Raw genomic sequence first — 24,403 nt, forward strand, 5'->3', positions numbered from 1 at the left:
CAGTTCTAACTCACCCACCAGTTTTCAACTACTCAAGAGGTTTACAAAGACATTCTCAGTATAGAGGAATTAGCATGGTTTTTGCTGTGTTTTTTGGTAGATAATATGGAAAAAAATATTAATTAGTTAACTTTGCAGTTAAAAGTCAGGTGACTAAATAATGGCACTTGGGACGGTTTAATGAAAATGCTATTTTTTAGCTTAAGTCTTGTGAGGAAATCTTCAAGAAAGACACCATGGGAAGACTATTTCGCAATGTTTGTGTGTCTGTGTGGATAGCACCCAGTGGCTATGCTTCACTGCCTTTGCTTTGTGTTGATAGCTACACACATAACATTGAAGCAGTCAGTTGTGACGAAGCCCTGGTAGACATCACTGAAATCCTTGCCGAGACCAGACTGACTCCTGATGAGTTTGCAAATGCTGTTCGCATGGAAATCAAAGACCAGACTAAATGTGCTGCCTCTGTTGGAATTGGTCAGTACCAGCTCAGCTCATACCATCCACTTTACTTACAGCTTTGCTTTGGGATCACAGACTATCACGTAGCTTTTAAGAGTGATTTTTAGATTTTGTTTTTATTGCCTTACTGCGTAAGGCCTCTTGTAAAGCAGTTCATAGCATTGCTCATAGTTGTGCGATACATGAGATAAAAGTGTTAGAAATGCCAGTAAATGGTTGATAATATTTTTGGAATAAACAAGGTGGAATATTTCTTAACTTATTCTTCAAAAATGGGGAGAATTGAATTCAATATTTGTAAGCAGTATTTTCAGAAATGCACAGAAGTCGTGTTTTAAAACATTGGGGCTGGGGGTATGGAGTGTTATTAAGTCTGTTGTAATTCAGTTACTTTCTGAACTTCCTCTTTCTGGAATGCCCAGTGGCCCTGCCTTCCTTCGCAGCTCTGGAAGTCGCTTCAGTGACAGGTGCCCTCAATGATAGTGCTGTCCCTCCCACCAATTATCCTTTTTAAGCCTTACACTCTGTTTCCTCTGTTACTCCTGCCTGTTTATCCTTCCTTTGTTGACCCCTCAGCTGTGCCCTCTGGAGCCCTCCCTCACACCTCAACTTCCCTGAAACACCTCTTCCTCTGAGACTTCTGAGCACCTCTTGCCAAGGTCCCTCTTTCATTGCTGTTCTCTGAAGCGGGTCCAGTTTGTCCCTGCCATGCTCTGTATGCCACAGGCTTAGAAAGGAAAGAGAACATTTCGTTTAGCTTCTCATTGTCACTTCTAACCATTACTCCTCCATTCTCTTTCAAAAACCCTTCTTCTGAAGTTCCCTGTCTCATTGGTACCCTTGGGATCTTAGTTTATGGAGATAACTGAGCGATGACACAGAGGCCAGTGCTATTGGAGGAAGATGTTTATGACTTAACACTCCCAAGAAGATGAGGGGACATGCCACACCTCTTGCGGACCACATGGGGAAGCGGCAGGTTTTGGTCGGGAGGCAGAAGCAGGAGTGAGGGGCAGGCTGAGAGCAGAGTAAGCAGTTTAGGATTGACCACTTTGGGTAATTCTGGTGTCTTCGGGCTATCAGGCTGACCTCTAGTTGCCTGGTACCTGGCCCTGGGATGATTTGGGGCAGAATGAACATTGGCTTTTTATGTGAGCTTGATAAGGAGAGAGTTGGGGGTGGCTGGCTTGCATGTAAGAGGCACACTTCCAAGTAAAGTTGTTCACTCTCTAGAAATTAGCTTGCCCTGGGAGGGGGGCCTCTCCCTGGCCAGCAAGATTTCAGGATGTCGAAATATCATGAGGTACAGAAAATAGAAACGTGGTTAATGCACTCATAGTATCCCTCCAGTTACCAGCCAGCCCACTTGCTTACTCCCTCATGTAAGACCTGCAGTTCCTTTTCATCTCCCATTTGGGACTTACCTTCTGTATTCCAGTATTGGGCATGGGCTGAGGTTTTTTGTTTTTCATTGTACTTATTTTTAATTTCAAGTATGACAATATGAATACATTCTTTTAAGTTCAATAATTAAAACAAAAACCCCACATGATATCTGCACTCCTCAGCCCCCTTTTCTCTTTCAGAAATCACCACTTTTATTATGTTGTGGCTGTCTAGAAGTTTTTCTCTTCGTAGATATCTATATATTTACTGTAGGTAAACACATACTTCTTACGTAAGTCTTCCATAAAACCAAGACATGTCCTTTATGTAAGTCTTCCATATTTTCTGCAGATGTTGTTATTTACCCAGAAGTTCACTTGATATCCTAGCTTCTCTGATCCAGATGTCTTTCCAGTTCTCGGTTCCTTTTCCTCCACTCTACTGTAGCTTCGTGTCCACACCCACACCTTGGACCTCACTATTTCTGTTTCTAAGATTCTCAGACCCTCAGTTTCTACTACAGGTGTTCTATTCATAGGTGAGAATTCTGGCCCTTTGGGTTTTCTTTTTTTCCCAGTCTGATAGCATTCCTTTGGCTTTATGTCCCTTCAGAGCCTGGATCCACTGGTTGGTAAAACAAACTAATTTCCAATCATTGCCCTCACTTCCTATAAATCACAGTCGTTAGGACTGCCTCCTCCATTCCTTTACCCTGGGCAAGAGACGTTGAAATGGCACTTATTTTGGAACCAAGATTAACCTCTGTCCATTTACTGTGCTCGTTATAACCTGTGACACTTAACAAAATTCTGCCACGTTTGTACTGTGTTTGAAATGATCAAAATTGCAAATTAATTATGTTTATTATTTTTCGAAATTTGGTCACTAACCTGTCTGTAGATATCTTTGTTAAGAAATTTTTAAAAATAATTGTGAATATTTCTTGAACAGCTTTTTATTTTTTTACTTTTTAGGTTCTAATATTCTCCTGGCTAGAATGGCAACTAGAAAAGCAAAACCAGATGGCCAGTACCACCTAAAACCAGAAGAAGTTGATGATTTTATCAGAGGTCAGCTAGTTACTAATCTACCAGGTAAATACAAAATTTCTTTAACATTTATTTATTGGAAACATTTATTAGTGCTAAAAGTTCTGTAATGTGCCTCTCTTTTCCAAAACATGAATTAAAATTTTTGTTTATTTTTTGAGTGCCATGAAAAAATTTGGAATTTCAGTGACTATCTTCTCAATTCAGTTATCAGCACCTTAATGTTACATTTTAGTTTTACTTATCATGTATTTTACTTTTAAGTATTTCTCAAGTATCAAGATTAAGGGATTCTAAGAAATCATTTTTAAGGGAATATGATGAAATTTACTTTGGTTCTTTAAATAAATCATAATTGAAATAGCGTACTTTTAGGCCAATGATAAAATTTTGAGAATCAAGTCCTCTATAAAATTATCTTGCTGGACTAACGATAGTTTTCTGAGTTTAGTAAACCAGTCGTTGTAATTAAAAGTAGAGAATGTATGAATCATATTTGGAAGAATAAAACCCTAACAAGGAAGTATTGTGTTCTGCTAACTCAAAAGTTGAAGTAAAACTTCCATGATATCTTTCTTGCCTAAGGGGCAGGATGTTTGGTTATTTTGCATTTTCATGTAGTTACTGTGTGGCTGACTAACCTAGCATGTAAAAATCTTTCCATGGGAATATCAAATATAACTAATTATAACTGAAAAATAGTTGCCTTTTAAAAGGGCCTTGAAGAGATGTAATTTTTTGTGTAGGACAATTCATTTCACAATTATTAAATTTTTAGACTCGCTTTCTATGGTAGATGCCTCTTTCTAAGCAGTTTCTCTAAGCCATATAGCAATCCCGAAACTGTTTCAGATGACCCTCTCCTGTTTGTTGTAAAGCAGCTTGTCTTAGCTTCATAAAGCTCCTGTGTATTTGTGGTGGGGAAAGTTCAAGGCAGTACATTTTTGACAAAAGGTTTTTTGAATGAATTTGTTTGTTTAAAGTCGATTTAGTGCTATTTTTAGATGTATATTCTTAAGCCTAATAAAAGTGTGTCTAAACTAAGAAATTTAGTATTATAGGCCATAAAATAATAAATTGCCCAAATGCCATTTTACAGTGGATTAGTCTTAAAGCTTCCTGACCCCCTAGTAAATAACTCGAGAAATGTATTAGTGTCAGAAATATGGAAATGACATTTTGGTGGCCTGTTTGAGGTTAAATTTGAATAATTAACCTTATAAAAACAAGCTAGCAACTTACAGCACCTCCTTGACTAACATTTCATTCAATGTCAGTCTATTACAACAGTGATGAGAAAAATAATGGATTCCTAACCAGAGCCTCTATCTGTGAGGAGCTGTCATGTCCTTCCAGGTCTGCATGAGTTTTCTATGGGGACTCCAGGTTCCTTCCACATCCCAGAACTGTCTGTGCACATGAGGGGACTTGGTGTGTCTACATTGTCCCTATCTGAATGAGTAGGATGTGTGTGGGTTGTCCTGCGATGGAGGGTGTTCCATCTAGGGTGGGTCCCCGTGGTGCCCTGAGCTGCCAGGACGGGCTCTGGCCACTTGTGACCCTGAGCTGGAGAATTGGGGGTTTGGAAAACAATGATCTTACTCGTTTTTATTCATCTCCCTTGAATGTATGCAGAACTCACATTTATTTCAGTGTTTAATATTAAAAGTGTTTTGGGTCTGTGTTTAGAAATTTGCTGATTGGAAAAATGCGATGGGAACCAAACTCTCATTTCTGTCAATTAGCCTAGGGTAAAGCTAGTTAGTTACACATCATTTTGCTTAAAGTCAAAGTTTCCAACCTATCAATGACATTGAGGACTCACTGTACCTTTTAGACAACACGATTTAAACAGTTTAATAACACATCATATTGCAGTTTTATATAGAAACGAACCAGTATATTTAAAGCTGCATTTGAAATTTGAATTCAGGTGTATTATACTAGCTATCTCTTTTAGTTTGCTCAGGCTACCATGACAAAATACCGCAGACTAGCTGGCTTAAACAGCAGAAATTTTTCTCAAGATTCTAGGGGCTGGAGTCCAAGACTGAGTTGTCTGTGTTCTAATCTCTTCCTGTAGAGACACCCGTCATAGTGGATTAGGGCCCTCTCATGACCTCATTTTACCTTCCAAGGCCCTGTTTTGATTGTATAGTTACATTCTAAGATACTGGGTATTAGGGTTTTAACTTAAGAATTTCGAGGAAACAGCTGTTTAGTCCATAAAACCATCTCCAAATGAATCATTTTTGTAGGATTTTTTGTTGTTGTTGTTGTTGTTGTTGTTGTTGTTTTACACAGAAATGAAGAATTTTTAGTTCCTTGACCTTTCACCTTTATTTGCTTCCTGGTTGGAGGGACTTTATTTCTTGAAGGGCAAGTGTGAGGTTACGTGTCCTGGGTGAGTTCTGAGGCACAGCTTTGAATTCCCTAAAGGATGTCTGAAAGATAGGAGGCAGCAAGGTTGGCTTCCTCTGGCAAGCCACCTTCTCATGTGGCCTCACCTTCAAAACCAGGTTGTAGTCACTGAAAATTGTATGATTTTCATATATTTAAACTTAACTTTTATAAAATCCGCCAATTCTTAATGAATTTGAACATTGCAGATATGTTATCCCTGTCCTGAAGATGGCATTGTAATCCACCTTTTCCCAAAATGTGCTCTAAGAGCACAAGCTGTTCCTTTAAAAATGGGTTTCCTGTAAGTGTGGGACCCCTTCATGGTATTTCCGTGTTCGCAATTAGCAATCTCCCAAAGACATTTGAAGATGAATATGTAATATCTGTTAATATCCTATAGATGGTGCTTTGAGGAAATTTGGCTCTCTAACCAATAAACCAGGAGAAATGGGCTTACCATACCTTGCTGCTTGTCCCCCACAAGCACTCTCTGGCTGCTGAGCCCTTGAGTGTCTATCGAGCACGGAGTGTGCCGAGCACAGCACTGCGCAGTCACCGTAGCTATGAGAAGGAAAAACAGTCTAGTAAGTCTGTTGAAGGAGACTCCACATAGTAACAGTTATATGTCAGGCTAACAGATAGGTCACCTAACGAGATCTGTTTATCTAATGACAGGCAGGATTGTCCCCAACAGTTGTTTAAATGCGATAGTTGTTTCTGTGTGTACCCGTAGTGTAAGGCCTTCTGTGCCCTGTTTAGCCCATGCTGGGTTTGTGCGCCCAGGCTATGTGTCTGTCTCTTCATTCTCAGAGAAACACCATGGATGTGTAGGTGGACCTAAAGATCTACACTGTCCTAGGACAGCAGCCACTGCCAGGTGACACTAGTGAGATTAATTGAAGTTAAAATTGTAGCCCAGTTCCTCAGGTGCACTGGCCACATGTCAGCACTCTGTCTCCATGAGTGGCAAGTGCCACATTGAACAGCACGGAATATCTTCATCATCACAGAAAGTTCTGTGGGACAGTGCTCATTTAGATAGTGAAAACTTTCTTAACACTTTACTCTTCCTTCTGCGTCTCTGCTGGACTATCAAGTTCTGGATGCTACGGAGGAGATATCAGTCACTTCTGGTCTAGAATAGCAGTTCTCGATCAAGGACAGATGCCAAGTCCTTGTCCCAGTGGCTTGACCAGGAGATTCCATGTCTTTATTTTTCCTCTCTCCAGCTCGGACACTTGCTTCTGAGCTGCCATATTTCTTGGCTTTCCCCTTTTGAAGTGACCACATTCAGTGTGAGCCTCGAGCCCTGTGACTTTTCTGCTTAGTGGTGCCCCCTTCCAGTACGACAGTTATAGTTAAACTAGCCACCCTCTTGAGGGTTCATTGCTGACTCCAAGCTTGACTTGTCCACCCCAGTCAAGGTCACAGGCTCAGAGGCTGACCACCTGCAGGCTTCCCTCCTGAGACACTCAACTCTGGGCCTACCCACTGCACTAGACAACCTTTTCTTCTTTCCTAGAGGGACAGTGCAGTTAGATCAGGTTGATAGTGGCTAATTTGGTGATGGTCAATGTAATAGCCTTTCTTTTGTGCCTATTAGTGAATAGTTCTGTCCATTGTACTTAAGAATACTCTCAAAAATGATAAGTTGCCCCACCCCAGCGCATGCACACCCGCACACACACACACACACACACACACACACACACACACATATTCTTAATCCAGGGTTGTTACTGCCTCTTGCAGACTTTGCAAATAAGAACAGGTCAGCTCTCCGGTCTGTCAGGAAAGGTCATTATCACATGAGGGTTGGAGTCAGGTGGCAAGATAGAGACAGAGAGCCTTGCCTGAGAATGGCCGTGTTAAGTATCATTCTTTCTTTTCTCTCTGACTTTGGCCAACCCAGTGTGGGATTTGTCCTTTCCTTTGAGTGTCCCTTCCCCACTTTGAAAAAACCTCAGACAGGTTCCACTTAGGGTCTCACCTTTTTTGCGATGCTGCTTGTCTGAGGGGTTGTGTTGCTGCTGAGTTGGGCACTGCATTTACTTGTTCTCTGCTCTGACTTGAACTTTAAAACAAATGGGAGGCAGCGCCCTCGAAACCTCTTATCTGACTTCTCTTGGTTTAAGCTTGTCTCACCTATGTGCAAGACTGTAGGTCTTTTGTGGAGGGGACAGCCTCCTAACCTCCTGCCATGCATCACTGCTGCAGGTCTCCTGGGAGAGCTGGACTCAGCTGCTTGTTCTTGCCACTGAAGACACTCAGCGGGCAGGAGACGCTCAGTGAATAACAGCAACATGACAGGCAGGTGTCAGACTTCAGTCTGAGGCATCTGATAGGACCCTGCAGGAGGCCAGGACGGTCTTCTCCTTACTGATGTGAAAGATTGACTTGATGGTGTGGAGACTGTTCCAATAAGTTTGGTTTCCTTAGGCTACTCTCTTAAACACCTTCCCTGGATGTGGACACCTTTGTTAAGCTTTCGGGCAGACTGAGAGTGACCAAACCCATGAGCACCCTTTGGGTGAGGCCCAGCCTTGGGTCTTGAGGAGTGTGACATTGGGGCTGCTGCCTGCTGGCCCAGCTGTAGGCGGGGTCCCACCTTTAAAGGGAGATCACATTTTTTGATAAAAGAACTCTGTATTTCCCCACTACCACTTTGCTTGCTTAATGAACCTTCATCCCCAGGTCACTGGTAATACTTTGTCCAGTATGATGACAGGTGATAGTTTCGGTCTTGGGCCTGTGTCATAAGTTCTTATTCTAGTTCCCTTTTAAAGAAAACGTGGTCGAAACGCTACTGTAAAGTTTGGCTGTCAGTGTCATCACAGTGGAGCCCTAACATCTGTGAGCCTCCAAGCATGTCTGTAAGCCATACTGTAGACTCGTTTTAACAAGCCTGTAACTTAGTTGATTTTGTAAGATAGAAACCTTGATATAAGTAAAACTTGCATTCTTTTGAGAACTTATTTACTCATACGTATTTAAGAAATCCTGGTTCACCTCTAGTGAGATGATGATTATAGAAATAACTTTGTTAGCATAATATATGCTAAAAATTTCTTTTAATCTATGAGATGCTTCAGTTATGTCACTTAAAAATTTCAAGGGACATTATTTTAAATTGTTATATGTATGAATGATAGTTATTTCTTTCATATTGAGAAATTGTTTTTAATAGTTTTTGTGCAGAATTAAAGAACTATATACATGTATATACATATCTATATCCTCTTTTCTAGGAGTTGGACATTCGATGGAATCCAAATTGGCATCTTTGGGAATTAAAACTTGTGGAGATCTGCAGTATATGACCATGGCAAAACTCCAAAAAGAATTTGGTCCCAAAACAGGTCAGATGCTTTATAGATTCTGCCGTGGTTTGGATGATAGACCAGTTCGAACTGAAAAGGAAAGAAAATCTGTTTCAGCCGAGATCAACTACGGAATAAGGTTTACCCAGGTACTAACTGAATGGGTGTCACCTCGTATTGTCCTTTATGTCCTCACATAGTGCTGTGTCGTCAGCTAGACCACAGACTCCTGATGCTTGAAATGAAGTCCTAAAACTCTTGCTACTCCCAGAGCTTGTAGAATCTTTGTATTTAACAGATGCTTAGCAGGATAGTAAATAATGTGCATACTTAATATTGAAAGTTAAAATACTTGAAGAGTTATTAAGTGTATAGGCAAATACATGAGAGTTTTTTATGCCTTTTTGTAGCCAAAAGAAGCAGAATCTTTTCTTCTGAGTCTTTCAGAAGAAATTCAAAGACGACTTGAAGCTGCTGGCGTGAAGGGTAAGCGCTTGACTCTCAAAGTCATGGTGCGAAAGCCAGGAGCCCCTGTAGAGACTGCAAAGTTCGGAGGCCATGGCATTTGTGATCACATCGCCAGGTAAGCTTATCTTGAGGGGTGCTGGAGCTTCATGTTTCAGGGCAGGTTATTATAGTGACTAGGAAACTGAGGCCATGGTGGGAGGCTAGAGGTGAAGAGCTGTGAGCTCTGGTGTTGACAGTGGAGCAGGCCGCAGCCCAAGGCCAGCGGAGCGATGTGCACACACTCGGGTTCAGCCAGTCATGGGGCCTGCGGCAGCAAGTCAGCCTGACAATGTCCCCCTGACCTTCCCAGCCCACCCTGGGGGTCTTCCGGCTGCTGACTTCAGTGCATGAACAGAAGGAAAGGGAAAAGCCTAACACCTGCCTTGAGGGGGACAGTTGTAGCCTCGGGGGAAGGGGCCCATGGGGGAAATCTCAATCTAGTGATTCAGTAAATGGTTTAGTGCAATATTTGCTTCATTTAGGGAGGTCTGGTTTCTGTTTGTGAAAAGATCAATCATTTTAGTTTCTGAAAACTAGTAGAAAACATTTAAACACTGTTTTTTATGTGAGGGCCACTGATATAAAACTTCAGTTTAGATTTATGACCAATATGAAAATACTTTGTTTGCATGAAATTTTCTACCACAGTGTGCTATGTATTTTATCTGTCGGTCAACCAAAGCTTTGATACTTTTGACCCTTAAAGCCACATATGAGAAATTCTGAAATATACTTTAAGGGTAAGCTCATGTCAACCATATTATTACATTTATGTATTTATAGCAATGTCACTGAGTGTGATGAGATGACACTCTCAAACAGAAAACTTCTAGCCTTATCATTTGTTCACCATGAAAACGGATTATAAATTATACATTAAACAATGTAATTTATGAAATATTTTATGCAGTTGGTAATCTTGAACTGTTGTATTTACCTATTTCAGTGAACATTTTGATGTACTCATTTCAAATGGTAGTTAAATAGAGCATTGGTGGTCATTTCTGTAATAAGTTGGTTTTTAGTACCTTGCTCTGGATGTAATTTTTTAAAATATGGTTTCTATGGGAAAATCAAGTCCAATTTATAATACCTTTTCTGGGAATGTACCCTGCAGCTTTATTTTTTCAAGATACAGGGAAAGGATCATCCAAAAATAATTTTCCTTTTGAGGGAGAGCTGGTAGTAATTAGTTTCCTCTCGCCATATATGCAATTTTAAATATCTTACATTTACTTAGCGTTGTGTGTTGCAGTGCATTCAGCAGTACCGAGGGGCTCCCTCTGTCTAATCTTGTTAAGAAAATCAGCCTCCATTGTCATTCTCTTTGGAAAATCCAGGTTCTCCCAAAATCTAATTACAACATTTAAAAAATTGGGATTAATTACACTTTATTTCCTACAACCTGGGATAATACTCATTCAGCTCTTTTGTAAGCAGGTATCTGTTTGCCATTGCTGGCATTTGTTCCTTTTTTTTGTCCTAAACATTAAAAAAAGTCTTATGAAATTTTTAAAAAATACACAGAAGTAGGAAGAACAGTATAATGACTCCCATGTACCCATCACCTGATTTCAGCCATTGCTGTTAGCTCCCCTGCACCACCCTTCCTCCCTGACCCCATCACCGTGACGCAAACCTCAGATGCCATGTCATTTCTTCCTGTGTCTCATGTTTATCTCTACAACATAAAGACTTTGTTTAATAAACACAGTAATAAACAGTACATTTTGCTTTTCCCTTAAAACACTAACTTTGATTGAAATGTGATGATGCAAAAAGAGCACAAGATTAATTGAAACATGTCATTTCATCAGTGTCACCAAGATCTAGATCATCTGCGAACCTTTAACTTAAACCTCACCCTGTGCTGGTATTATAACTGAATAAGAAATGTTTCAGGTGGGCAATTATGCAATATTATAATACCGACCCTGTATTTTCTCTATTAAGGGGTTGACAAACTACTTCCTGTGAGCCAGATCCATCCTATGGCGTATTTTCATAGGACTGTTGTGAGGGAAGATTGATTTTTATATAAGAAGTTGTAGAAATGAAGAGTGTGAAAGAGACCACTAGACACAAGCTATTCAGTGTCTGGTCCTTTAGAGAGAATAAGAATGGGCCCTGCTGAAGTCTGACATAATGCTCTGCTGAGGAGAGGTGCCCCACATTCTGTGATTCTGTGATCTCTCCTAATTGGCCTTAGTCAAAACCCCATGGTCATAGTCATGTGACTTAGAGTCCGATACATTATAACGTTGAATTAGAAATGACAGATTTTAAGTTCCTTGTCAAAGCCACATGTAGATTGAGGCTTGATTATCACTTAGGAAAATTTTTCTTCTGACAGTTTTACTTTTAAGAAGAGAATTTCCCCCCCTTGGAGTTCTTTTGTGTACATGCGTTTTAATTTTAATTACATATATATACATACATGTTTTATCAAAGTCATATGCAGTTGAAAAGGTGTCACATACAGTGTTTTCAGTCCTGTGCACACCTCCCTGGCTCTGAGTGCCATTCTTGTCAGCTTTTTAGTGGTTTCCTTCAATATTTACATCTGTATTTCTGGATACTTAAATTGCAGTTTCTAGCTTATTTCACTTTTGTGGGACGTTTTCTGACTCCTTCCTCTCTCCCAAGCCCACTGCTGTTTCCCTGTGTGCGCATTTTCTCCGTCCCCCACCAGGCCATTAGTTTTTAGCTCAGGCCCTGTCTGGTGTTGGTATGACAGCCATGTGTGCACTGTGTGGGGCGACCCACACTGTACCCTGTGGCCCAGCTCTATTCCTGTGGGACTGGTTTTTCCTGGATTTACTGACTGTCTTGTTTTGCTTGTTTGCTTTTTTGTGACTTTGCCAGAGTTTGCTCCCCGCGCCCGCCCCCTCACCCCGGCCCGGTACATTTCAGCCCATCACAGCCCATTGGTTTGACCTTTTTTCTTGAAGACCTTACTCTGTCAGGCCGGCTGCCACTCTGCTGCTCTGGTCTGGGTGGGTGTAGGGCCCCCCGGGTCACACTGGCCTGTCACCTTGCTCATTGTCCCTGAGGAGGAGTGCAGGGTGGTGTTTTTCAAGCCTGCATTTCTACTCTCATGCACGACAGCTGTGCTGACTCAGAGGTTATGAATGTGACTTAAAGCTAGAAGTCATTTCCTCAGACACCCAGTGGCTCCGTGGCCATGTCTCTCGAGATCACATCGAGAAGGTCGTGCCCTCTGCCTGCCTGCCTGTTGGTGTCGGGTCTCCGCATTCTCTCCTAACCTCAGGACTTTATCTTACCTCAGGGGTTCTGGAGTTTGAGCGTTTTGGTCTTCGTGTTTGTGCTGGGTACTCTGTCAGTATTAAATTTTTTGTTTCTAGCAACATTTTAAATTTGAGTGTTTTGTTTTATTCTTGGACATTTAAGTGTCTCATTTCACAGACGCGGTTCTCGCTCTTATCTCTTAAATATTCTTCTAGTCCCGGAGTCAAGCTTTCCCTCCGAGTGCCTCCTTTCCTGTTTGGTTGCTGTCTTTTATATTAGAGGTCCTCTTCATGTAGTTATCTGTCTGATGGTTCTGGGCTGTCCCTTCCCATGTGAACAGCCAAGATGTTGTGGAATCTCCAGGTTCTCAGTGGGACGTGTGGACTACTGGGCGCCACCGTGGGCAGCAGTCGGAGGGCTCGCTACAGCTTGGTCACCACGGCCCAATGGCGGGACCTGCTGTCTTTTCTGTTAGGCTTGCCTACAGGGTGGGTGACAAGGTGCATTCTGGTGATTTGCTGGGAAAGAGGTCCTGGCGGGGAAGTGTCTCTTGACGGAGGTGCCTCACCTTCCCTTAGCCGTGCATGTACCCCGTGGCATCTCTTCACTGGGCTGTGGCAAGTCTTCACCGGGGTGGGGGAACATCTGGGACTGTTGCCCCTTCACAAATTCAGCCCGTCCTCTCGTCCCCCCAGAGACACCTGGCACCTCTAGTGACTGAGCTCCCTGAGGCTTTGTGGCATCAAGTGTGGCATCAAGCTTGTCTCAAGCGGGCGCCTTGCTGTTGGCTTCTGGTGGACATTTGGCAGCCTGCTACTTTCTGAGCTGCTTTCATTGTTTTAAATTCCTCTCCTCCTGTCTCTTCTCCCATTTCTATTTTAAGAGTTTCACCTTTTAAAAATCATTTCAAGTCAGTTTATTGATGTTTTGGAAAGAAATGAAGATAAACACGTTTAAGCCACTGTGGTCTACCAAAATCTTTTAAGTTATTCTGTATTTCACCTATGTGAAGTAAATTGAAGGTAATTATTTGGTAACAAATCATTTTGCAAATGGTTTTCTTTAAAAAACAGGCACTTTAGTACGTAGTGTCTTCGTGGTCCTGAAAAGATAAATACAATCAATGCCGTTGTGGCACCTAGCAGTGCTGGGGATGCTCAGCCCTCCTCCTGGGTCCCTAAGGATCTAAGAACTGTGTGTTCCAGTCTCCCTGGGTAGGCAAGGCACTGACTTCTCCTTCGTCAGAGCTGCCCACACATCTCTTTATCTACTTACAGAACCTCTGAGAGAAGGTAGAATTGTAATGAGCATATTCACATGTTAAAATTTTTGAAGGCTTTGCCTCCAACATAGTGAAAGTGGAGTCAAGAATCAGAATGCAGGGGCTTCATCTCTCTTTTCTGAATATCAGCCGCACCTCAACCAACATTGATAATCTTGGACCTAAAATATTGTACTTTAGCATTCATTCTTTAGTTGCAACACAATATGCTTATATTTGTATATGCATTAACTAAAATACATATTTTTTAAAAAAAAGTTCCAATTTATTTTTAGTTGATCAGGTTTCCATTAATTTTTATCTTAAAATCTCCATGTTCTATATGATTTTTCTTTTCCCCTTGCTGCTAACATAATTAATTAATTTGGTATTACTGGCTTCCTTGAAGGAAGACTATATCTCATTCATTTTTAAGGATTATATTTAGAACTTATTTAAATTTTTTATAGCTTTGCAATTTTTCTCTGACTCTTTAAACAGTTCAGTACTACTGAGATACTGGTGAATACATATGGAATGTAGCTTTCATTCCTTTTAAAAAGTTAATTCTACCACTTACAGGACCGTAACTCTTGACCAGGCAACAGATAGTGCAAAAATAATTGGAAAGGCTACACTAAACATGTTTCATACAATGAAACTAAATATATCGGATATGAGAGGGGTAAGTATATAACATTTTAAAATCCTTTCTGTAATACTGTTTTTCATTTGAGGTTTGATCTGAGAATGATTGTGGTCGGGTGTAGGGGTTTATTTGCAGGTTTCAGCTCCTTTGATAGAATACAAGCAGAATAGAAACTGAAAAACTCGTGACTTTCTCATCTGACCTGATCTCCTTATTTTTCAGAGAAGAGTCAGATTTGTTCTGAAAGCTCTTTGCTGTCTGCCTAGATTAATAATTTTATATCTTGAGTTTTTACAACACCTTTTTAAAAATTAAGGACTGACTTTATATGCATTATCTTGCTTCCTATTCACGTTCGTTTAGAAGTAGATGGAACTGGGAGAGACAGGGCAGCTGCAGGTTCTTGTCCCTCTATAAGGTCTTTTTTAATCAGAAGTTTATTCTGGTGTCTGACAAAAGGCGGCCTGGCTGGGTGAGAGAGCTTACCACAGGCATGGGAAGATGCCTTTGGAGCAGATAGATGGGAGGGCTTCGAACACGTGAAAACCTTAATTTTCTTGAAACTTTGGTCATTTGAGTTGTATGCACACACACCTGAGTAAGGGGTAGTTACTTGGCTTGGTGTGGGTTTTGCAGAAGGATCGAGCAGCTGCTGAGGCGGCCATGATTAAACTCCCAGCAGCACTGTTCTAACAGGTTTTGGTAGGGGCAGGGTGGCTGTTGCACAGATGCCTGCAGGGTGCTACTGCCCTCCAAACCCCACGTCCATTTTTTAATGTCATTTATTTTATATGAAATAAGGTTGCATATAGATGGTGCTCTATGTAAATTTTTTCAAATCTTATTTCAAAATGTAGCTGGCTGGAACTCCAGTGGGGACAGCACCCACTTTCTGGGACTTTCTGATTTTGAAGAGATTGAGGTTCGTTTGGGTAGAATCAAATATTTGCAGATTGAGGGGACTAACTGCTCACTAGCTAGTGTCAAAGTTATTTGGTAATAAAATCATGTACAAAGCTGTTTGCATACTTCCATTTAACCTTGTATCCTAGAAACAGGATTTAAAAGATATAAAAGGAGGGTTTGCTGAGAATTTTGCTCAGTTGAATACATATTTCACTCTAGTTTTCCTAGAAACATGTTCTTTCTTCTGGTTCTAGGTTGGGATTCAAGTGAACCAGTTAGTCCCAGCTATCCCAAAGCCTCCCACATGCCCCAGTCGCCCGTCAGCTCATCCAGGCCACTTTCTTGGTGGGTCACACTCTGTCCTCGATCTCTTCCAAGTCCAGAAAGCGAAGAAATCCACAGAAGAGGAGCACAAGGAAGGTTGGTTGTCTCAGCGTGGTTCTTGTTTTGGTGCCTTTTGTATCCTTAGGCAAGTTAAAAGTGGTCTGGCCTGGCTACACGTGACCTTTTAAGAAACAAAGTATCTGATTTCTGGTGAACAGTAGTAAAGTGTGTTGAATTAAAGTGTCCCTACTTCTCCAGATGATCTGAAGAGGCTATTTTATGTATTTTCTATACTTTCAGTATTTCTGGCTGCCGTAGACCTGGAATTATCATCTGCTTCTAAAACCTGCACTTTCTTGCCATCTTTCTCCACACATCTGACGTCAGGCATCAGTCCTGTTACTGGCAAAGTCGAGTCTTCAGGGAGATGGAACGGTCTGCGTTCTCCCATCAGGTTAAAGTCGAGACTTGACCTGAGCATAGAGGTCCCATCACCTTCCCAGGTATCTCTTGGTTCTAAACAACAGTTTAAGTATGGAAGTGTGGGGTAAGAATGACATTTTTAATCTCTTTTTCAATATAGTCAAGAAAGAGAGAAAAAGTGACTTTTTAGGGTGGCTCATGATATTACTAAATTCTGAATGAGAAATAATCAGTTTAGGTGAAAGATTGTGCTTTTTAGAGATTTGCAACTTTTTGTATAGTATGGTCTTTAATTTATAAATGCATATATGCATATATGTATTTTCAAATTCATGTTTAGTTGTCTACTTAAAAAATCTCTAAGCAGAAATGTTTCTAATGTCTCCAAAATTGAACTACTGATCTTTCCCCAGCACTGTGGTGTTGCAACTTTTGCAAGTTGTAAAATATAGATGAAAGCCAGTTCCATAGACTGCCACTATCACAGCCACTTTACCTCTTTGTGATAGTGATCACATGCACATACATACTCTGTTCTGCATGCAGCTTTGGTGGTCATTATTAGCAAAGGCCTTATGTCAAAGGTTTTCTCGCAGCATCTACAAACAGTTCTCTGTAGTGGATGACTGTCCCAGCATAAGCTATTCATTTGGTTGGTGTAGGCTGTAGATGGCATACTGTTGGAATTTTTACTTCTTGGAAGCCTAGGAGGCACTTTAAGCTATACTGGAAAAGTCGACTTCTCTGCTGCACTAAGTAGCACTGTGTAAAATTCTGACCCAGAAATTGGACATCTGCCTTAGTGTGGCCCCTGCCCATGGGTAGGGTCTGAGATTGGGGCTTAACAAAGGCTCTTCGTGTCTGTCTGCTCCTCTTGCAGGAGAGTCAGTGAGTGTATTTGGGCTTCAGGTTTCAGTGGCAAAAGGCCGGGATATTCCAAAACTTGTGCTGGTTTTGGGGGTGCTTTCCTGGCCTAGTTAGCCATACTCAGTGCCACATAAATGCTCTAGTACATCATCCCGGATCATGGCATAACCGCAGACTCCATGTGTGTACTTGCAGCTTGACCAGTCTGTTCTGGAAGCACTTCCACCTGACCTCCGGGAACAGGTGGAGCATGCCTGTGCTGCACAGCAAGGAGAGCTGCACAGTGACAGGAAGAACCAACCGCTAAATGGCTGCAGTACAGGAATTTTGCCACAACCAGTTGGGACAGTTTTGTTACAAATACCAGAACCTCAAGAATCTGACAGTGACTCGGGGATTAATGTCATAGCCCTCCCAGCATTGTCACAGGTGAGGCGAGGTTAGGGCCTTCCATCAGTTTCAACATGCTCCCTGTCCTTCCAACTCAGAGCGTGTTGGCCCCTTTGCACCTGAACTCATTGTAGTCCACACCCTATGCATTGGGGGACAGGGGGTGCTGGCTTGGCACCTCGAGGACAGAGACTGGCAGCAGTGTCTCCTGAGGCTGTGGTGTGTGGGCGCTTCCACCTAGCAGACAAGCAGATATACACACCTGGCTTGTGTATCACTGGCCAGAGACCAATGGGCAATATTTGAGTGACGGTGGGGGAAACCTGATCATACACTGGGGACTCTCGTCTTAGTGTGGCATTTTAAAAAACATTATACATGAGCCTGACTTTCTTGGGTGCTTCTTACCTTGGGTTTGGTTTTGTTTTTTTTTTTAGTTCATACTCAAAATTTTATTCCTTATTCTCATTCTAAAACCTCGTGAGGATTTAATGAGTGAGCCCTGATATTGAGGACCTAATAGGATTTCATACATATCAGAGAAGTTTGATTTGAAAACAAAATCTGTTTTGTGAATATAATCCAGCTGCCATGAGAATCTACTTGGGTGTGACTTGAACTTTCTCTTTCCCACCAGGTGGACCCTGAGGTGTTCGCGGCCCTTCCTCCTGAGCTTCAGATGGAGCTGAATGCAGCGTACGAGCAAAGACAGCGGCAAGGAGAGGCTGCGCCCCAGCAGCCAGCCAGCGCAGCCGGTAAGCCCTGGAGGTGACATGTAGCCAGTAATAAAAGAAATGGCATTGTAGTTGTGCGTGATTACTGTCGTAGGTAATAGCCAAGTCTGAGCTGTCATGTGAAGAGCCCTTCGGATCGGGGGACAGAACAGGTGTACAGTGTGGGTCCGTTACAGGCCTAGTGCAGGTTGTATCTGTAACTACTTAAGAACACCATTTTTTTTTTTTTTACTTTATTACCAGAAATCTTTCTTTTTAAATACTTGTCAAGGCCATTGTCCTTTGAGACCGATACATCAAAGGACATACATTTAAAACTACCTGAAGGTTTCTGACCGTGGGTCACAAACACATCTATTATGAAAACAGGGCACGGCCTGCTGAGTCGAGTGCTTACGCTTCACCTGCTGCGGTTCATGTAACCCTTCTGTGCAGCCCCTGTGAGGTCAGATCAGTGAGTGGCAGAATATAGACTAGGTGATGGAGGGCCTGCATTCATGAGCTGCCGCCAGTCTTAGCAAGAGGCCTTGTTAGGGTCTGCGTGTGTTAGGGGAAAGAGAACCGTCCTACTAGGCAGACACATTGGTTGAGTGTCTTACGTTCATCTTTTAGTGCCAAAGAATCCCTTACTTCAGCTAAAACCAGCAGCAGTAAAAGAAACAAAACGAAACAGGAAAAAAAACCCCATCAGTTCCCCCAAGAAGATTCAGAGTCCTCTGAAAAACAAGCTGCTCAGTAGTCCTATAAAAACCGTGCCAGGGGCCTACGGGAATCCCCAGAAGCTGATGGATGGGTTTCTGAAACACGAAGGTCCTGTTCCTGAGAAACCTCTGGTAATATTTTCTAATGCTTCTTAAACTTTGATCTCTCATCAGATCTTGATGTTATGTAAATGTGACACTTTATGTTTTCTTATCAGGGTGAACACTCGGCCTCCGTCGCAGGTGTGTCAGGCCTGTCTGGGCCACAGCCTGGGCCGTCTTCCTGTACCAGACCCCCAGCACCCAGCCTGGCTGGTGCTGTTGAGTTCAGTGATGTGAAGGCCTTGCTCAGAGAGTGGATAACCACCATCTCAGGTGGGCTGGCACAGCGGTAGCTAGGCACAAACACAGCATGAATGGACTCGACTGCATAGATCTCATTTTTCTCAACCTAATAGGCTTAAACCAGCCATTCCCTAACCTTTTATACTCAGGCTGGCCGTGAAAAGTCCCTTGCACAGCCTAGTCATGTGTGTGGTTGCAGAAATGCACTTTCCTTTAACACTGTAGCTTTCTCCTACATCATTGGCTGGTTCTCATTTGCATTTTCCTTTCTAGATCCAATGGAAGAAGACATTCTACAAGTCGTGAAATACTGTACCGACCTGATAGAGGAGAAGGATTTGGAAAAACTGGACCTGGTTATAAAGTACATGAAAAGGTATCTGTGGCCTGTCACACAGCTAATCAAGGGGGGCGAGGCGCTGAGTGTTCCGTGAACTGTGTTTCTCCGGGCTCATGAAAAGGGCGCCCTTCACTTTGACCCCAGAGAGAGAAATGCCATGACACTGACTGGGTGGTGCTCCCTCAGTGGTGTAGTTTAGAACCACAGGAAGTGCTTTCAGGTGTTCTAGAGTACGGGTTGTCAGAATCGATTTTTGATTCTTACATAAAAATGTTAAAACCCTAAAGCTGTTAAACTGGTTCTTGAAGGAATCGTCAGCCGCCTGACCTCTCTCACACCTGCAGGTTGATGCAGCAGTCGGTGGAGTCAGTCTGGAACATGGCATTTGACTTTATTCTTGACAACGTTCAGGTGGTTCTACAGCAGACTTATGGGAGCACCTTAAAAGTCACATAAATACCCTGGGAGCTCGGCACTCCCTGCTCACTGTGCCACAAGTGCTTGTGAGGTATTTGCAATGTGCATGGTAGTGATGCTCCGAGGTTTTATAATTTTAAATTTCTTTTTGAGCAAGTGTTTTGTATATTTTTTTTCAATAAGTGCCAAATTTGTCAGTATTGCATGTAAATAATTGTGTTAATTCTTTTACTGTAGTATAGATTCTATTTACAAAATGTTTGTTTATAAAGTTTTATGGATTTTTACAGTGAAGTGTTTACAGTTGTTTAATAAAGAACTGTATGTATATTTTGTACAGGTTCCTTTTTGTGAATCCTTTAGGAAATGAATCCTGAACTGTTTATTATACTTGCAGGCTAAAAGATCAAGCCAGGCTATTGTAGGCCTCGTGCTAAGCTTTCCAGTTCTTGGAGGTCCCGGCCTGGAGCTCTGCTGCTTCCAAGCCCGGGTAAAGCTTCTAACCAACATTGTCACTCCTGTCCCCAAGCATGAACACTGGAGCATGTTAAGAAAATCTTTACTTCTAAGTGGAGGAATTTACATGTTTTGAATTAGAACACACAACACACAATTGAAGACTACGTTTTTTTCCTGGGAAAGTTACATCCCAGATGGTGTAGAGGTGTTTTCCTTGCCTCTGTTGGCCCTTGAGAAACTGCAGTAATGAATGGCACAGATTTTCAGATGTATATAAAGTATTTTTATGCTGTATATGTTATGCCATAACACTTTAAAAGTAGTTTATAATTCTATGCCAGTGAATACTTGGGAACATTTTCTTCAAACACCCCACATTTTTACTTCATTTGACACTGTGCTATAAATAGGTAGATACTAGAGATCTGGCATAGGAATTAAAGTAACACTGGGGAGAGGACTGTCCTCATGTGGGAAACCATAAAATGAGCTACAGTCCGATTACTAATGTGGATAAGCCATTATGACGTCTCTGCAACAATTCAGAAGCACTATGCTCAAATAATCAATTCCCTGTTGAGTGTCTCATCAAAAAATGTATGCATGATAGGATTTTCTAGATTAAGATTGGTATATAAAAATTCCTCATGTTAACGTGCTGCTGCACATGGTGGAATAGTTAATAAAATAATTCTTGTCCTTAAGAGCTGATGACCTGGGGAGAAGCTGCGCTGAGCTGGAAGCCTGGCAGGACGCATAGGCAGCTGGTACTGACTACCACGGACTCAGACAAGCAGAAAGCAGCAGCCAGCCCGGCTTTATACCATAGTTTCACAAAAGATAAATAGAATGCCTAATTTTCTATTTAAAAAAATTCCTAAGGGCCTATTGGCAGAAGAATGGCAGGAAAAAAAATCACCGTGGGAAGGATATGCACAAAGTATTTCTTACATCAAAAAAATCCCAAGAATCACAAAATCTGCAGAAGCTTGGTTAATCAAATACTGCAGTACTGATTTAATCAGTATAAAATTGAAAGAGCTTTAGGTCTGTAATAAAAATCCAAATTTGGGGAAGGGCAAACTTTAAAACAGCAGCCAGTACAGGATTGGGGAAGGAGTGGGCGAGTGAACAGGCACATTGGAACCGTGGGGACATGTAATCGACCACTGTCAAACCAGTGTAAGTTTCTTGGTTTCTCATGGAAAACATTTATACATCTATTTTTTTCCTTCCATACTTAAGTGCATTAGTGTCCAGATACGTCCATTCCATTTTTGTCTCGTTTTTCTTGCGTTTATTCCAATTCCTGCCCCACGTGGAAAAATTAGATGATTTCGAACACTTTCTTCAGCTCCACAATAAGCTGCCAGTCACTCTTCTGCATCTCGTCTCGGAACCAGTCTTTGAGGGCATCGATGGACTGCCGGCTGATCTGTGAGCACAAACAGGGCAGATGAGACAATGTAACCAAGTGCCTAAGAAGAGCAGGTGGCCAGATGTTACTGCAAAGAAAGCTCAGGTGGAAAGCACGGCGGTGCTGCCAGCCTTCCTCCACAGCTATGGGCGCAACCAGCAGAAGGGAACCTGGAAGGGCACTTTGCCTCAGAGATGAGGCCACACTACGGACCAATCCCTGAGGAAGGATTTGGCCCCATCAGATGCTGAAAGTTCAAACTTGAGCCACTGGGTCCAGGTGAGCACAGCCGACTTCCCCTCCTCTCACAGGCCACCCTGGTGGAGACTTACCTTACTGACGAGAATGTCTGTAGCTTCGAAGTGTCTTCCGTACATTTTGGGAGATTCACCAGGAATAGGTTCTATTTTGACACAGACTTCTTGTCCTTTTTTTGCAACATCCACTTGTTTATGGTTTATTTCAATGCTTGTTACTATCCCAATGTCGACAAACTAAACGATAAGAACAGAAACTACAATGTAAAGCACAGGAAGCCTGGCCATCACAGGCGCCCCAGCTGGACAGCTGAGCTAAAATTAGCAGAAGGGCCAGTCTTTAAGCCTTGACTTCGTGACCCTCCATGATTGCAGGGGGTGTTGCCATCGACAAACTAGGGATTACTCCACTGTGTCCCCTCTGCCCCTCACAAGGTGGTGTGCGGACAGAAGGAGGGTATAGTGCTTTGGGAAACCTGAAGGTGCTCCGCCAGCCCAACACTGTCGTTTGCACTCCAGCCTTTCATATGCCAGGTGCCACAATGAAAGGAAATGGCAGGCACAAATGTTCTCCACAAGGAGTGAGCGTAGAAGGCTGGTATGGTCAGCAATGGGGGCAGCAGTGGGGCCCGTGGCAAGAACCTCACCTTTCATTCCAAATGAGTTATGAACCACCTATTCGTTACAGCTTGGAGTAGGGGGGAACCCTCTGCTTCCTGCCTGGAGTTTGGTTTGGCTAAAGCCATAACATAGATAAGTATTACAAACAAGTGTCCCAGCAATGTCCACTAAGATGGCAAAGGAGCAGTGACTCCAAGTGCCATTTAGCCCTAAAGGAATCAGTTTCTGGGCAGGGAACATAAGAGGCAAGCTCGGGGCATCTTGCTGTACCAGAAAGGAAGAAAACGCTCAAAGTGCATGGGGCGAGGACATAGTAGCCAGCTTGAATGGGCTCCCATGGACCAAACTAGTTGGTTTGGCTATCAGAAATACTGGTACTGGATTATAACAGCACATTTTTAACATCGGAACTGAATGTATAGCTACTTAGTGAAAAAGTTCAGGAGACGAAGGTTCTTTGCAGAAGTGCGAAGTGATCTCAATTGTGCAACCACTTACGTAGTAACTGATTTATGCAAAGATTTTAATGGTTAATAAAGATTCTGGAATAAAGCTGAGAAACATAAGATTCACACAGCGACTCAAAGTACCCAGGAGACTACTTAGTAATTACAAAGGGAAGGTGTGTGTACCTGATGCAGGTGCTGAGCTCCTGGCATCCCAACACATGGCCTGTGTGACATGCATGAGGCACAGGGGACAACAGAGTGTAGGACCATTTCCAATAACTTAAACTTGTATTTAGTCATGGGGAAACAATCAAACAAATCCAAGCTGTGAAATAATCTGTGAAACAATGGTCTGTACCCTTCAAAAAGGATGGGAGCTTGTGCCTGATTGAGACTGACACATGCAACAGCCAAAGACACTGCACCTGGAAGGGGTGCTAGACCAGGTTAGCAAGTGCAATTATGAAAGCCATTTTGGGGACAGTTGGTGAAATGCGAACGACCACTGTAAATTACGATTTTCATTAACTGAGGCACTGGTACCACGTGTTAAGACTCAACAGTGATTAAGGAATGCTGATGTTTACCAAGACTGAGGTATAAATTTGTGACAAACACTGTTTGGTTTAAGTTTTTGTCACCATTCTAAAAGAGTACTTTTCATTGAAGCACCACTCACACTTACGTTTTTGCTAGGGACACACATGGGGGTCCCCTGTTTCACCTGGCCTGCTTCCACAGTCACGCCCATCACTATGGGGTCTCGGGAATTGAAAATATATTGCGGGAGAATTTTGATCTTGCAGGGAAATACCGCTATATGCCTAAAAGGGAGAGAATTTTTAAGCTTACAAAATCACTTAAAAGTATAAAACAAATGCAAGTGAATATGAGGCTGCTTCTCCCATTGGATAAAGACCTTCCTCGCCCCTCCATCTGTCCATCCGGGCATATCCCAAGTCTTAAAGAAGCTGTATCAAAGGAGCACTTGGTGCCCAGACTAATGGGCTGAGCCCTGTCCATAGGTATAGAAACCAGAGCTTCGGTGGCACCTACTGCCGGGTGTGGCATAGGTGTAGTCTGTTCTGGGGACCACGCAGCACCATGTCCCCCTTTGTTCTACCATGTTTCAACCTGGTTGATCTCTAAGTCCACTGTGCCCCTGTGTATTGAGCACGTGCTTAAAGTGCTTCCCCAGTTCGCAGCTGTCTTCCTCACCAAATTCTCCCTTTGGTTTCACGACCGAAAGTGAGCACGTCCCAGTCTAATCCCTGATACTGACCAGTCAGTCCTACTTTACAAACATGGCCAGACTGAGCCATCACACCCTATGGCCACTGTGGTCTAAGCCACACCACGCCTGGGCTGCAGGAGCCTCCTTACTGGGTCTCAACCCCAACAAGCCACCGGGTCCTGCACCATCTGGGGCCCGCCAATTCAGCTCCCTCCTCTCACCCTCCCCAAGGT

The 24,403-nt window shown here is 42.5% G+C and overlaps 2 protein-coding genes across 17 annotated transcripts in view; one reads left to right on the forward strand and one right to left on the reverse strand.

Annotated features, from left to right (window-relative positions):
• REV1 (REV1, DNA directed polymerase) overlaps positions 1-20,070 on the forward strand; it is a 73,150-nt gene extending 53,080 nt beyond the window's left edge. For 12 of the 16 annotated variants that reach the window (XM_023525199.1, XM_023525200.1, XM_023525197.1 and 9 more), the window contains 13 exons: positions 323-477; positions 2,823-2,942; positions 8,549-8,769; positions 9,031-9,203; positions 14,220-14,322; positions 15,447-15,612; positions 15,817-16,019; positions 17,002-17,235; positions 17,834-17,951; positions 18,543-18,763; positions 18,850-19,006; positions 19,250-19,352; positions 19,661-20,066. In XM_023525199.1, coding sequence (XP_023380967.1) covers positions 323-477; positions 2,823-2,942; positions 8,549-8,769; positions 9,031-9,203; positions 14,220-14,322; positions 15,447-15,612; positions 15,817-16,019; positions 17,002-17,235; positions 17,834-17,951; positions 18,543-18,763; positions 18,850-19,006; positions 19,250-19,352; positions 19,661-19,772 — 2,086 coding nt within the window. In that variant the 3' untranslated portion in view covers positions 19,773-20,066. Of the gene's footprint in view, positions 1-322; positions 478-2,822; positions 2,943-8,548; positions 8,770-9,030; positions 9,204-14,219; positions 14,323-15,446; positions 15,613-15,816; positions 16,020-17,001; positions 17,236-17,833; positions 17,952-18,542; positions 18,764-18,849; positions 19,007-19,249; positions 19,353-19,660 lie in introns of all 16 variants that reach the window. The other 4 variants (XM_011383755.2, XM_023525201.1, XM_023525202.1 and 1 more) reach the window with 2 other exon arrangements.
• A 205-nt stretch (positions 20,071-20,275) lies between these two features.
• EIF5B (eukaryotic translation initiation factor 5B) overlaps positions 20,276-24,403 on the reverse strand; it is a 71,156-nt gene continuing 67,028 nt past the window's right edge. The window contains exons 22-24 of the mRNA XM_011383757.2: positions 23,622-23,760; positions 21,942-22,103; positions 20,276-21,627 (exon numbers count right to left, since the gene is read on the reverse strand). Coding sequence (XP_011382059.1) covers positions 21,520-21,627; positions 21,942-22,103; positions 23,622-23,760 — 409 coding nt within the window. The 3' untranslated portion in view covers positions 20,276-21,519. The remainder of the gene's footprint in view (positions 21,628-21,941; positions 22,104-23,621; positions 23,761-24,403) is intronic.

The sequence above is a fragment of the Pteropus vampyrus genome, unplaced genomic scaffold, assembly GCF_000151845.1.
Source record: "Pteropus vampyrus isolate Shadow unplaced genomic scaffold, Pvam_2.0 Scaffold541, whole genome shotgun sequence".
Taxonomy (NCBI): Eukaryota; Metazoa; Chordata; class Mammalia; order Chiroptera; family Pteropodidae; genus Pteropus; species Pteropus vampyrus.